Here is a 14,503-nt window from a genome sequence, read left to right as displayed (position 1 = left end):
CAACTATGTTTACACACACAAGGAATGACTGTTTTTGTTTATTTGCTCTTGGTTATATGTATGAAGTGGGTGCTTATGTACAGTCAATTCATGTTAACATGTCTAGATACATTATATACGGTGTGCTTAGATTTATATTAATTATGGTGATCACATGTACATCTTAAAGTACAGTGTGTATTTAAAATGTAACCATATGACTGTTTTAACTTTTGTGATAGCATTCTATGGTGAGTCAACAGTGGTGAGTGAAATTTTGTGGATGTTTTACTTCTACTTCGGTTTGCCTCCACCTATACTTCCACTTCTTTACATTTCAAAAGGAAGCACTGTAGGGCTGCATCTACATCTACTATAACTACATCTGTTTGACAGCTAGAGTCATGTGTTACCTTGTTGATTCATATTTTACATTCAAAACATATTACTATTGAACATTTAAAGCATGGCTTAGAGAATAAAGTTCTCAGTACTAAATAAGACATAGTTCAAATTAAGTCCATCTTGACCAGCTCAACTATTAAAATGCTGGTGCCACTTTCTGCTTAGACCCACTTTATTGTTGTAATTAATGGCTTTATTAATAGTTTTGAAACCATATGTTAAAGCTTAATATTAATCATGTCCAATTAATAGGGACAGCTTTGGGGTTGCCATTTTGTAAAAATTTTTCGCTGGTATATCCCTTTTTTTTAAAGAGTGTATTTTGATACCAAAGTACATTTTGCTTATAAGAATTCTGTGCTCAAAACCTTTGAATGCAAGTCTCTTACTTGTAATGGAGTATTTTTATGTTCTGTTATTGCTACTTTTGCTTTAGGATCTGAATATTTCTTCTTTGACTGCTTAGCAAATGTAGTCAATGATGTCATACAGATCTCATGATTGTAAATAATTATAAGAGAGTTCATGAAAAACACACATGGATACTGACATATTTATTAGGAAATGGAGCAGATCTTTACATATAGAAACATAATCACAGTAATACTTTGAAAAGCCTACATGCTGCTCATCATTGACAAACTAGCCATTAAATTGCCTGAGATCAAGATAATTGTAAGTTTATGGCAGTAAACACTGATACATTCATCAGTATTAAATGCACGTTTTTGGAAGAAGCTCTAGCCACTTACCTGACGATACAACACCACAAATGAAATGGCTGATGGTCACAAACAAAATGTACCACACAGAGCAAACTATGATGCAGAATGCTTTGGTGTGCTTCAAATGTTACCCTGAGCACATAGTCTTACAGGTCCTTGGATTTTCAAGTTATTTCAAGATATTTTCTAACCCATCCAACACCCGACAATCAAATCACAGTAACACACCACTGAGGGGTCAGACAGGTTTGTTGCAATCACAACTTCTGTCATGGACTTTAGTTTCCAAATGATACTTTGAAAACATCACAGTATAGCAGAATATTGCAAACATTACAATACAACACTTTTGTTCAACCTTATAGTGGGTGTCACCAGTTAGACTTTGACAGATGAGGTATTCAGTAGATTCAGGGATTAAAAAGTTACAATCACAGAAATTGATGAACAAAAGTCATATGTGTGCACACCTTTTCAATGCAGAGAAAGGAAAGTGTTCAATTTAGTTAGAGGATGTACTGGCATTATAATTGTAAGTGGTAAATTCAATGTAAATATGCAGAAAAAAAATGAAACCATTCCACCTAATCAGAGCACTTACATTCACAATCTTTCTGTCCTTTTACATCCTGAGTGTAATTATCAAAAAAGTGTTTCCTTACGTAACCTTTACGCTTGGAAAACGTATAGTATATAAACACAACCTAACATTAGACTACAAAGCAAGATTTGAGTGTTAATTCATCCATGACACATTCTTTTGTCATAAGCATTGATAGTCTGAAACACCAAGTATCAGCCATGTGTTGAGATGAGACAACCCCAGATTATATACTACCAGCCCCAGTCCCTTTTAACAATATTCTACTACATCCCCATCTACAACGATTATAGAGGAAAAAAATACAATAATAGTGGAACATTTTCTTCATATCATATTATATCATGGCATGTTATGTCAAAGTGGAGAAAATATAAAGAACATTATCAAACTGGGTGCATGGAAAATTCAGTCAAAAAGCATGTAAATCTCAATCTTAACTGCTTCACATCATTTGTAATCATTGCTTTTTTTTGACACAATCTTAGTATTTTTAATGAATAAAAAGAGAAATTGTTGCACCTAGACATTCAAAAGCAAACAATACTAAGCCCGTTTTACTTTCGCTCCCTTGTCCTATGTTTCACATCATGCGGGTGAGCAATTAATCCCAATTTTGTCCTGAATAAACACTCCTCGACTCTTTCCAATCAATCTGAAGTAATCCCTGAGTTTTTCAGATTGGCATTTCCTGAGATGAGACTAAGAGTGTAGGTTTTTTTTTCCTCCCAACCAGCAAGCAACTGTATGTGGTATATGAAATTCTAAAAACATATAATATAAAATATGTAACACATATTCAAAAGAGATTAAATTGAATATAAAAAAAGGAAATGAATGCATCTTACACATGATTAGTGCAGAGTAACATTGCATTGGTTTTGGCATAGTTAGGAATAACAATGTGCCTCTCGTGAAAGACTCATTGTGCACAAAAATAGAAAGTAAATAAAAAAAACATACAAGGAAATAAAAGAAACACAGTTTAAGTCAGTCATAATACTATGTACCTGTACAGTATGTGCTTTATATTGTTACTCTTGTATTGCAATATCACTGGATTTATACTGCAATGGATTATTAAGGACAATGATTTATCAAGTAAGTAACACGAGTACCTCAATGTTAAAAAAATGTGTTACCCAAATATATTCTCGAGTCATTATGTAGCTTTGAATGACATTTAGCAGTTTTCTGACGTCTAATCAAACATTAATTGCTGAGAGGCTTTGACAGGATCAGGAGAAGCTGCAGCATTCTTGGATGAAAATAAATACGTAGTATGATTTTCTTTTTAAAAAAGGCTTTAGAATAATTTTACATATATATTAATTGGGTGTAAAAGTCTCGTCAGCTTCTCCTGTAAAATGGGAGTAAAATGCTGATTAGCTAGCTAGTTCTACATGCTCCTCCGTGCAGGCTTGGTGTTCCTGAACTATTACCCTACAAAGGGTTATAGGGAGGTAATGTCTTAAATAACTACCTATAAATGGATCACACTGGATATAAACAAAAACACCAGCCTTCCCACTGGCAACATCATGTCTGATTCTGCCTCGTTTTCTTCAAGTATCAAGAGGAGAGCTAGCTGGACGCCTCAGTAACTCAGTCCAGGTCAAGTATCTTATTAGAAAGTAAGTTGTACATGTTTTGGGTTTAGTATCACATTCATTGGAATTCTATCAAATCCATGTTGAGGTAATAACAAAAAAAAAAGCAGCAGCCTTTCACACAGCAGCCAATAAAATGAGAATATAGTGTAGATGGAAAGTTCACGAATGTAATACTTCCAGCTCCCAGAAAGGTTAAAGAATAATTTAACACCAAACTGAAAAGCAGCGTTTTGCCTTCTCTGTTTAAGAGTAACTACACCCAGTCTAATAATTTTGCATTCCCTACCAAATAATGATCACAACATGTTTTTCCACACTCCACACTGTGATGTAGCTTGAAGCTATAGTACCACTCTATATCAACAGTACAACAGACCACACCTGACTACATATAGGTTCCTGAGATGTAAGTGGCCAAGCATACAATGTAAGAAATGCCTGTTGGATTGTCAAAAAGCTTCAGAAAACGCTCTGTGTCTGTCTGACAATTTGTGTAACTTTTCAAAAGCTGCAAATCCAACATTCATTCCAACTTGGCCAGGTGTGCCAGGTGAATAAGTTATCTGAAGAAAGATATCACAGGATCCTGGAGTACACCTGTGCATCACCTCAGCAAGATGAGAAGTTCAACCACTGGATGTCAACAAAAACTGAAGCTTTTCAGGGAGTGTTAAGTGACTCTTTAAGGAGGTATAATACAACTAATGGCTAATCCTGTGTAAATACTGTAGTGCAAAAAGGATTTGATTTAATCCCAATTCAAATCACAATCTCCAAAGATGTATTCTGAGAATATTTGGTTTACCATCAGCAGTTAGGATGACAGTTTTAGTAGCAGACCAAACATGCACCAGTGAGGTAGATCGTGCACTTTTAGTCAGCCAGCAAAACGCTGGATGAAAATAATGAAATTACAACAAAATAACTCTGACCAAAAGCTGGAAACCACTTCTGGTCCGACATTCATTTGGCCTCAGGAAAACTGGATGGTCAATTGCAATATTAGCAAATGCCAATACATTGCCTATAGCTATACCCTAAAACCCATCCCATGTGTTTTCATCAACCCTCCCGTTCCCCATGCGATATGCAAGCTAACATTCATTACAGAGGTACTAACTGTCACGTCTCTGCCTTGTCGGATAGTGAGGTGTAACAGTCAGGAAGAAGACTAAATGGTAAGGCAGCAAAAGTGTAGCTCCATACTAAACACGCAAACTAAGTATTATGCAAAAACAAGAGGTATAATGCCCACAGTAGAGACACAGTATCGCATAAAAAAAGAAATCGCAGATTCTGAAAAAAACTATTAGGATAATCCGTTAAATGGCATTAGTCACTACAATCTCAAAACCCTCAAAAAACAGCAGTGATTCAAATATTTAGAAAGCGTCCTGAGTGCAATAATACAGCAGTATTCCTGAGTGTTACACCAAATTAAAACAAAACAAAAAAAAAAACTTCAGCAACATTCTTCATGAGAAATTTTTTTTTTTAAACCTGAGGTAGTTCCAAAAGCAGCTTCAACAGGTGGAAGGGGGTCGTGTGTCCCATCCCATCAAAGCAGTTTGATTGGCCTCTGTGCTTCCCCGGTGTCAGTGTTGCCCGATTCATCATTTTAATCGGAGGTCTCAGGAGGCAGTGCCGAGTGGCTGTGCTCCTCCTCATCTCCTTTCAAGGAGGACGGTTTTCCCTGAGAACCCGGTGAGGACTGTTGTGCTTTGATTGGGCAGTTGGCAACCATGTGGTCGATGCTCTGGCAGAAATGGCACTTCTTGGGCTGGGGTGGTAATTTGCACTCCTTGGCATGGTGGTCCAGGCCTCCGCAGTTGTAGCACCTACAAGAGCCAACAGCCTTCAGTCAGATATAATGTGTGCTTAAACCCTCAGTTATCATTTTAGCACTTAATAAGCTTTGATCACCTCATTGCCATATCATCAACATTTGAGTTGATATGGATTGCTTTCAAGCAAAGAGATGCCTATTTACACATCTAGTAATTATAGAGCAACATCCACATTCACCCTAACCCTTAAACTTGATTTTTGGTCTCCACTTACTCCTAAGGGAAAAATCTGATTATTAAGCTGCTAAATGCCCCACTATGTTCACCCACTAGTCTTTGTGCTGTGTGATGATGACTGGTCATGGATGAACAGATTTTCTGGTGTCAAACTTTGCACATACATCATCCTGCACAGTGAAGCTTAAACATCCAAATGAAGTATCAATTACCAAAACCAATTTTTGAGTGAAGAGGAGACTTTATGTTTCACCTGTTTGCCACTAGATGGCAACATTTCACTAGGTGTGACTTGAGTGGCATTTGCATAAATCTCACAAGGGCATTCCAGGTCACACCACACTGCTCTGTGAGGAGCACACCAGGTTGAACATCTCAAAACACATCATGTTTATTAAATTATTGGTCAAAAATTATGACCAAAGTTATTACATTTTTTTAGTAGCAGCATTTTGGGGGAGCAGGAAATTCTGGAGGGGATAAATATTCAAGCGGACTACAGAGCTGTGGTTTCCATGGCATGTATTATGTCAGATATCATGAACAGCTTGCCCTATTTGTCAGTTTGTCACTGCCAAAAGCTTCCCGTTGGACTCTATTGTGTAAGACATCCGTTTCATCAGCATTGAACTTTAGATATGAACACCATGCGGGGTCAGCGGGAGCCATCAGGGGTGCCATCGGCCACCTCTGTTCGAACATAATCTATAGAATGGCCACGTGTGCAGGGGCGGAAGACAGATGGGTGGTGGGCGTGGGTCGGTCAGTGTGTGCCACTGCGGACCCCCTGCCACCACTGTAGCAGCAGATGAAGTTATGACAGGGCGGTTTCCAAGGGGTCAGAGCAGCTCTGTAGCGACGGCCGTAGGGTTGGTGTTGAGGTCTATACTGTTACATCACAGAAGCTCCTAACATCAGCATCTATCAGGAGGCAAGAGGAGGAAAGGGGAAGTGGCCCCTTTGTCTAAAAAAGCTGCAGTAATGACCTCTGAACCCTGACCCCCCCCCCACCCTCTCCTCAGTCCTCTAACCCCCAATCCCATCCCAGCCCCCAGCCCTCTTGCATTTACTCATACGTTGTTGCCATGACAACAGTGACCTTTCACCCCCTTGCGCAGGCTCTTGCATCTGTTATCAATTAAATGGACAGGAGCTTTTTCCCCTCCCTCAGTCATATATACACACACTCACAAAGGTGGTCTATGAAACATGGACTAAAAAACAGCAGCTCACTCTGGTGGCATCAAACTTGATATTGTTTACTCCTGTCCCAAAGATATCCAACTATTGGCTATAAATATGATCAATCAATCATATACAAATCCATGAATCACCATCCTGTGTTGCATAATGAAATACGCTAGAGGGTAACAATATCTTATCCATGGATCAGTGTGGTCTAGAGAGAGTTATTGAACCACAGCAGGCCTCCCAGGACTCTTTGAGGCGGTAATGATCTCTGTTCTCACACTGACTACTCTCTGGCTCTAATCACAACTGACAGGGGGGGGAAGTTGATACACCTCTAACCCCGCGCTATATTGATATTCAAAGAAGGACCCAAAAATCAAGGCCCCCTTTGCTCCTTTTACTTGGAGGGGCAATGTTGCCTTTGAATGAAACTTTTCAGAAGAAAAGGGTAAGAATTATGATACTGTATATTTGCAGATAGATTGTTCAGTTTTTTCCATTTTGTAACTTTCATAAGACCTGGACTCATGAAATTTAGCTCTCATTTTTCAAGAATCATGCACATGTTCAGTTCAAATGAAAATCACAACCTTTGCAATTGTATTTTTTTTTCCAGCACCACCAAAGACATTCTTACTCGTATCATGTCAAGTAGAAAGAAGAAAGTTCTTGAATATCAACAAGCTCAGAACTTCTATATATTAATGTTTGTGTTATTTGCATTGTGATTGATTTTTGAATTATTAGTTTGGGTTTGGAGTTGCAAATCACAGTGGTAGAGGAGGTTTAGGAAGAGAGGGAGAGTCATTGGGTGTGAATTCACTTGGGGCCAGCAGATTTAAACAGTTATTGATCCAGGTCACACATCAAGCCTGCTGGTGACCCTTGCTAGGGCTAGAGGTGGGGGTTGAGGAAGAGGAAGGAAAATGGGGAGAAACTAAAACACCATTGTATATCTGATCCAAAGTGGACACAACAATGACTGTTTGTTGAGCTATTTAGCATGCATGATTTGTTGCTGTCCAATCTCCAATTTTTCTGATTTTGATTTTTGTGGATAGATAATATATGTCTTTGTGTCTTGCATACTCCTTAAGATAAATAAACAATTTGAAAACCCATTGGATTATATGAAAAAAATGCATCATCTCAAAGATGAAAACATCACTAATTTTTGAAAAATCGATGTTTTGGAGATTAATGATTTTCACAGAACAGTAGCAGTTTATGGAGCTTGTTCCATATACTAGGAACTTTGTATGAGACCCTCTCAGTATATTTTAGTGTGTGAAATTAGTTGTGTTAGCATTAATGAATAGCAGCCTTGGGTTTGGGCTTTCATTACTTTAGAGTTTTCAAGCTTGACTTTTTGCAAAATTCCTCCTGGTGTTCATGGCTTTTTATCCAACATAGCAGAAAATAAAATAATGAGGTGTACCATGTTGCCAACATCTTACAGAAGCAAATAACATTATCCACTTTACTCATTTTTTTTGTTTATCTGACACTTATATTTTTCAAATGAGTGAAAATAAAAATGTCTTTCCTGTTCTCTCCCAGTTCATCCTTGCTTACCTATCTCCCTTTGAACGTCGCTTCTGGACCTTCTTGCCTTTGGGTCTTCGCTCGCTGCCTAGACAGTGGATGCCACCTGGTCCGGTAACTCGCTGAGACTCCAGGCCCTTTGATGACTTCTTGAAGGTAAACTCGACCACCTCGCCCTCCTTTAGGCTGCGGAAACCTTCCATGTGCAACTTGCTCTGAAAGGGAACACAGGAAGAGAATCAAAATTATTGTTTGGGGTTTGTGGAACTTGCATTCTGTGGTGTGTAAAGCCCTGCATTTTTTCATATGACAGAAAGAGTCAAATCACAAACAGGTGAATAAGCTGTGGAGACTTTTGGTGATTTCCATTTCAACTGGGAAGTTGGAACTTCCAAGTCCCCAGTAGAAAATTTAAACTGGAGCGTTTATTAACACATCTGTCTTATTTGTATCTCATTAAATGAGTCGCACACACAGTACTGTCCAAATCCCGTCTATGGACATGTTGCTATTGTGTTTGTATGCAATACTGAGTAATGCCTTGTTATCAGCTGGTATAATTAACAATACCAACAACAAGCAAGCAACAATATTAACAAGCTTCTGACTTGCTCTACTAGAACTCAGTCAACTCAGTCAACTCAGGTGTGACATCATTCCCAGCTCTAACATCTGACTTCCGAGGTAAATCCCGTCTATGGACATGTTGCTATTGTGTTTGTATGCAATACTGAGTAATGCCTTGTTATCAGCTGGTATAATTAACAATACCAACAACAAGCAAGCAACAATATTAACAAGCTTCTGACTTGCTCTACTAGAACTCAGTCAACTCAGGTGTGACATCATTCCCAGCTCTAACATCTGACTTCCGAGGTAAATGGAAACCCCCCCCCCCCACACACACACACACACACACACACACACACCAGAGTCTGATAGGTGTTATCAGGTGTCTGGTATTTTAAGGTGATCATTATGTCTCACCTGATAAATAGACAAGCACTACTAAGCTTGCTGTTCCCACTCTACTGCGCAGTTTGTACACACACTGCCCTGCACCATTGCCTTAATGCTGCTTTGTCTTTCTGCTGTGTTTGGGTGTTAAACCTGATGAGGATAACCTTCAACCCACCCCCTCCATTTGGAGGAACAGCATTCCACACTGCTGTCCCCACCCCCCATCCCTCTTCCCACTCACATCAAATAGCACAACTAACACACTGACCACTAACCCTAAACTGCAGGATGCAGGAGTTAATGCTGAGGTTGGGGGTGGGGTGAGAAGGCAGTGTGGCTTCTCTGGGGGGTTGGGGGTCAGGGTGACATTCCTTGGATAGTTGTTTGGCAGAAAGACGTGGAAGATAAAAGTTGAGGGAAAGCACAAATGATTGATATCTCCTTTTGATATGAGTGCTTGAATATGTAACATCTTTTTTTTTTTGATAGAAATGCGTTGATCAACAACAACATTGAAGGGGCTTAATTAATCAACAATGGCGCAACTTTGAAACTGGTGGTTCAAACATGTTGAGAGTAAACAATAACCTAGCCCCGTGGTTACCTGCATATTCATTAAATGTTCACCTGAAGTGACCTTCAAGAAAGTCCCCCTCAATACAATTTTCTTTCCAAAAAACATTTCTGATAGCCAAAGAAAGAAAATAGAGATGAAGCGAAGGAAGGTGTGGTGTGCTTTTGAGGATAAACCCACAAGACTGGTTAACACAACATGGGAAACTCCTCTCTAAAATTCCCTTGTGAGAGATTAAATTGTCACCACATTGTCAGCCATCACAGGCTGGCATAGGAAGAAAGATCTGTGATATAGCACGTTTGTTTTGATAGACAATAATCCCATCTTCTCTCTTAAATTTTAAGGAAAGTCACATTTCTCTATCAATCATGAGCAACAGACTGCACTCTGTGCTTGCCAAAACCACTAGGAATCAAACTGAGCTTCCTAAAGGGTACGTTTCAATTCAGACCCAACAGGAGAAGTCTTAAATACAGGATATGATTTAAACAATACAACAATTAAATCTCGTAGACACATCTTCAGGCTAATCAACCAGTTAGGACACCTCAGGACTCAAAATGTATGCTGCTGAATCATTACAAACACAGCCAGTGGTTCAAGTGAACTGCAACGCCTTCTGCATTAAACAGAAAACAAAAACAAACAAATGCCCCATCTTCTCTATTCCTGTGACGTTCACTCACAGTTGAGCATGTGCTACAAAGTCCTGAGTGGTGACGATACACAATTTGTGAGCCATGATATTTGAGTGATATCATGGAGGTCCACAGAGCCCCAATCCCATCAGGCCTCTCTGCCCTGGTGACCGTTAACCCACTTCCTCTCCCATGTGTGACCTTCCCCACCCCCCTAACGGACCCTCACCAGCCACATGCCCACATCAGGTTATTAGCACACACTCACACACAGACCTACAAACACACAGGTACAGGATCAGAGTGTGGCCTTTACACTTGGATGCACGACCTGATGCTGAGGCTTTATCAGGGGGGGTCTACTGTAAACTCAGTCCAGAATGTGTCTAGAAGCCCAGTGATAGAGAAAGACATCAGAGCAGTGAGGGACAATAGCAGGACTGCTGCTGAGACAAAGAGGGCCTCGGTCACGGCCGAGGGGTGCTTCATTCAGATGCGTGGCTCTATTGTCCACCTGCACAAAGGCCGGTGGACCCTGGGAGTTAATTTTCTTTGAAAAGCGGCCACTAATTTTAGGGCTAAAGCCTTTTACGTTGCTATAACCCCTGTACATCTGTCATTGACACGCGTGTGTCCAACTTTTCTTATGACAGAGAAGGAAATAAGTCATTGGTTTTCTTTTGGATGAAACACAATGGGGTTATTGCTTAGGTTACAACTTTTCTGGAGCAGTAATCAACTTGTTTTTATGGCACACAAGGTTGTGCACACTGGACTGGACTTTTTTAAGCAGCTGGCATTGAGCCTGGAGCAACACCAACTACTTCTTTATACTGTCTTTTTAAACCTCTCTACCTGCTGGAGCACAAAACTAAGCTTCCGTCCCCGGTTGAACTGACATTTTGGTTTTCAAAATGACTAATCACCAACTTCCTGTGTACACCCAAACAATATTTCAGTTACAACTGTTCCTCAGAACAATTAAATCTTTCTATACGTATCATTGAGCAGAAAACACTCTGCAGGGAAATGGACACAAATAAGAGTTGCTTGAGTGAGAGAACATGCAAACTAATGAGAATAAACCATGGATGGCAGACCTTCTTTAAATGGATGTGTGCACTTTGTTAGGGAAATATATCCACAGCTGGAGGCCATCGAAAGTGGTGACATGGTGGTGTGTGGACAAGGAAATTTAACTCAAGTAAAACCGCATACCCCCTTTGCTCTTTAAAACTGGTAGAAACACACCACCACGCACACACACAGAGGGGATTGAGCAGACAGCAAAGACTCTCTAATCACTTTATGACAGGAACCTGAGGTGAATGAGCAGCTAGTGGGGACTCCTCTCATTCACATGCTAAGCCTTTATCTTATCAGACAAGCAGTGGAGGCGCTCACTCACATGAGAAGTAGGAGGGAAACACACCCCCGCCTCCCTAGCCATACCTCCCACTTTACCATTAACACTTTTACAAGGTGGGTGAGGGTTTTGGTTAAACCTTGGTGAAAAGAGGGGATTTCTTTTATTTCTTCAGTATGAGAAAGAAACAATTAAACCTCAAGTGAAGAATTAAATATTTGGTCAGAGCATCGCCTACTGTAAAAATACATCTATATCTATCTCATAGCATGACAATTTTTTTAGATAAAATATATGTTAAGCAACTATTTTGTATTATGCCAAATTTGTTTAAAATGCACATTTTAACCTTAAAAAAGAAGTGCTCAATTATCCTGATTATGTATCCATTACCGCAAATAACTTGTGAATTGTCTTAAAAGCTCCCACTTTATGGAGACATGCACTGAGGAATGGCAAAAACATGAAATCCACTCATGTTCAAAAGTGAACATGAAAGTGAGGAATACTTTCCATGCAGCTCACACAGAACCTATACTATCCTTTAAGCATTGGTCTCAACCTGATCTGTCTGTCTGCAGAGGTGTAACCACTTTCATTTCTCTATCACTTTGTATCAGTGTCCCTCTGAAAGACCACGAGGGTGGCCCGCAGACCAACACGTCTTGCCCTGAGCGAGAAACACCCACCACTGCGTTAAAACCACCAGTCCAAACCAGATTAACTGATCACGTAAATTTACTTTAATGAAACATATCGAAATCTCAGATAGATTACAGTTTACCTTATATTTTCCAGTATATTTCTTTTACAAAGTCTAGTGACTTATTTCAGCTTGCAGCCAATTAGGTTGGAGAAGAAAATCTAAATTAATTAAACAACATTGGAAACAGGTGGGATGATCTCGCTTCCGCTGTTGCTTAGGGAAAAGTACATTTCCAGACCGAAATAGTAATTGAGTTTAGAGGAAACGCCAGTGTTGCTACGTTAGTTAACACTTTCACCCCCCTCCCCCCGAGCAGAGGGTGATCTTACCTGATGGACGAATACATCAACCGGCTCGTCCAGTGGCACTCCCTCTCGGTTGGTCATGGACAGGAACCCGAAACCCATGCGGACGTTGAACCATTTACACACGCCGACCCCGTGGAAAGACAGTGAATCCTCCTCGGTGCTCGGTCCTTCATCCTCCTCGGTCTTACACACTCCTGCAATGAAAAGTGTATGTAAAGTTGCATTAACTCAACTCGTGCTGTTGCAAATGAAAGGATTTTTGTACTCTTTCCAAAAATAGCATACTTTCAGCAAGGTACAAAAGCCGTAAAAAAGTTTTCTTCTCATTGTCTTGCGCTGATGCATCACTGATCAATACGGACTGATGAAATGAAGACACAAGTAACAAGCGTAGGCTGCTGTTTTGCCTTCACTACGATTAAAATGGTCAACGTATTCATTAAAAGAAGGAGACTGAGCTGTAGTCTTGTGCCACGAGTTTGTGCAAAATAAGTGATCTTGAAGGCTGCCTGGTGTCAGGATTTCTAAAGAGCGTTTAATGCTTTGATAAACCACGGATTGCAGTGTGAACAAACTGGAAAATGTGCCATTACAATCAGATAGACAGTCCACCAGAAAACAGCTTAATTAGCTCGTTGAAAAGAAAGAAAGAAGCTTGTTTTGTTACTCAACCTGGGAATTCCTGGTTAGAAACAGAGCCCATGTCTTCACTTCTGCGTTGAGTCAAAATTAGCACCCAAGCTACAGTATCCTTTTTTTTTTTAACCCTCAAGCTGGGTAATCCTCACAGATTGCCACTTTCATGCAAAATGCTGTGAAAAGCAGAAGCTGCGCAGCCAGAGGGAAAGCGGGAGAGGGGGGTAAACAAAAGAGGGCTGGCAACCTATTCCCCCTAAACAATGAGGGGTGGGGGGGTCACCAGGCAGAAATTTTGCTGAAGAATCCCCCCCAAAAAAATCTCAAACACAATGCAAGGAAACCCAGCCTCTTCAGAAACCACTTCAATCATTCACAGAGATAACCCCCCCCAAAAAACTCCCAACATACCTTCTGCCATGTTTGAGGGCCAGTTTACTCCCAGTGTTCACCGCTACCGCGTCCGTCTTTGTTTACAGAAAACGCGTTTTTTCGCTCCCCTGCAGTGGTCAGCTCTGCTGGTCAATACAAATGACCATTTCCAATCCAACAAACCCCCCACACTCTCGGTCATGTCCACGTGATTCACAATTATAGTCCCCAAGGATTAGATTGCATATTGTGTGATGGAAGGGCCCAAATGTGGGAAGTGACCAATCACTTCTAACGAATTATCTTTCAAATATTTTAAAATAATATTTCCATCCCGACCTCTGTTCTCATGGTAAATTCAGTGAAGAGTTTGCAATAATGTCATTTATAGCACTAATATATTCAGTGGTAAGGTAGTCTGTTTCATTTGCAGGACTAAGACATATTTGTGTATGAAACATGGTCAACCTGCTTTTATTCAGATACTCTCCAATGATAAGTGTCATGTCTGAAAATTGTTTGTGTTATGACAGTAAAATGGCCTGGATTCACATTTACTTTTAGGCTACACTGTGATAAATCTTTTAAATGTTATGTAGGTAGCTACATGTACATGTGTGCAGTAGATTACATGTACCCATAGTGGGGTGACAATAGGAAGAAGGAAGTAAGAGTAAAACCTGGTTTTGCATGTTTTAAAACATCCATTTTTTTTCTTCTTTTTTTTTTTTTTTAAATTAGGAATGAATTTAACAGGACGAGATTAAGTTTCTAGTGCTCCATGTTACCTCATATTTTGTCTCTTGTAATGTGTTTCCTTGTGATCACTGAGTTGGTTAGCTGCTGTCCTAACATGC

At 39.9% G+C, this 14,503-nt stretch overlaps 1 protein-coding gene across 1 annotated transcript; it reads right to left on the bottom strand.

The window, feature by feature from the left end:
• Nucleotides 1-925: 925 nt before the first annotated feature.
• On the bottom strand, nucleotides 926-13,695 carry lin28aa (lin-28 homolog Aa). The gene is made up of 4 exons (XM_056380496.1): nucleotides 13,686-13,695; nucleotides 12,660-12,832; nucleotides 8,114-8,298; nucleotides 926-5,161 (listed from the first exon to the last, which is right to left on the bottom strand). Exons 1-4 carry the CDS (start codon nucleotides 13,693-13,695, stop codon nucleotides 4,942-4,944), a joined length of 588 nt encoding a protein of 195 aa, XP_056236471.1. The 3' UTR covers nucleotides 926-4,941.
• Between the last annotated feature and the right edge of the window lie 808 nt (nucleotides 13,696-14,503).

This window comes from Seriola aureovittata, chromosome 7 (genome assembly GCF_021018895.1).
Source record: "Seriola aureovittata isolate HTS-2021-v1 ecotype China chromosome 7, ASM2101889v1, whole genome shotgun sequence".
Taxonomy (NCBI): domain Eukaryota; kingdom Metazoa; phylum Chordata; class Actinopteri; order Carangiformes; family Carangidae; genus Seriola; species Seriola aureovittata.
This window is presented reverse-complemented; position numbering and strand designations above follow the sequence as displayed.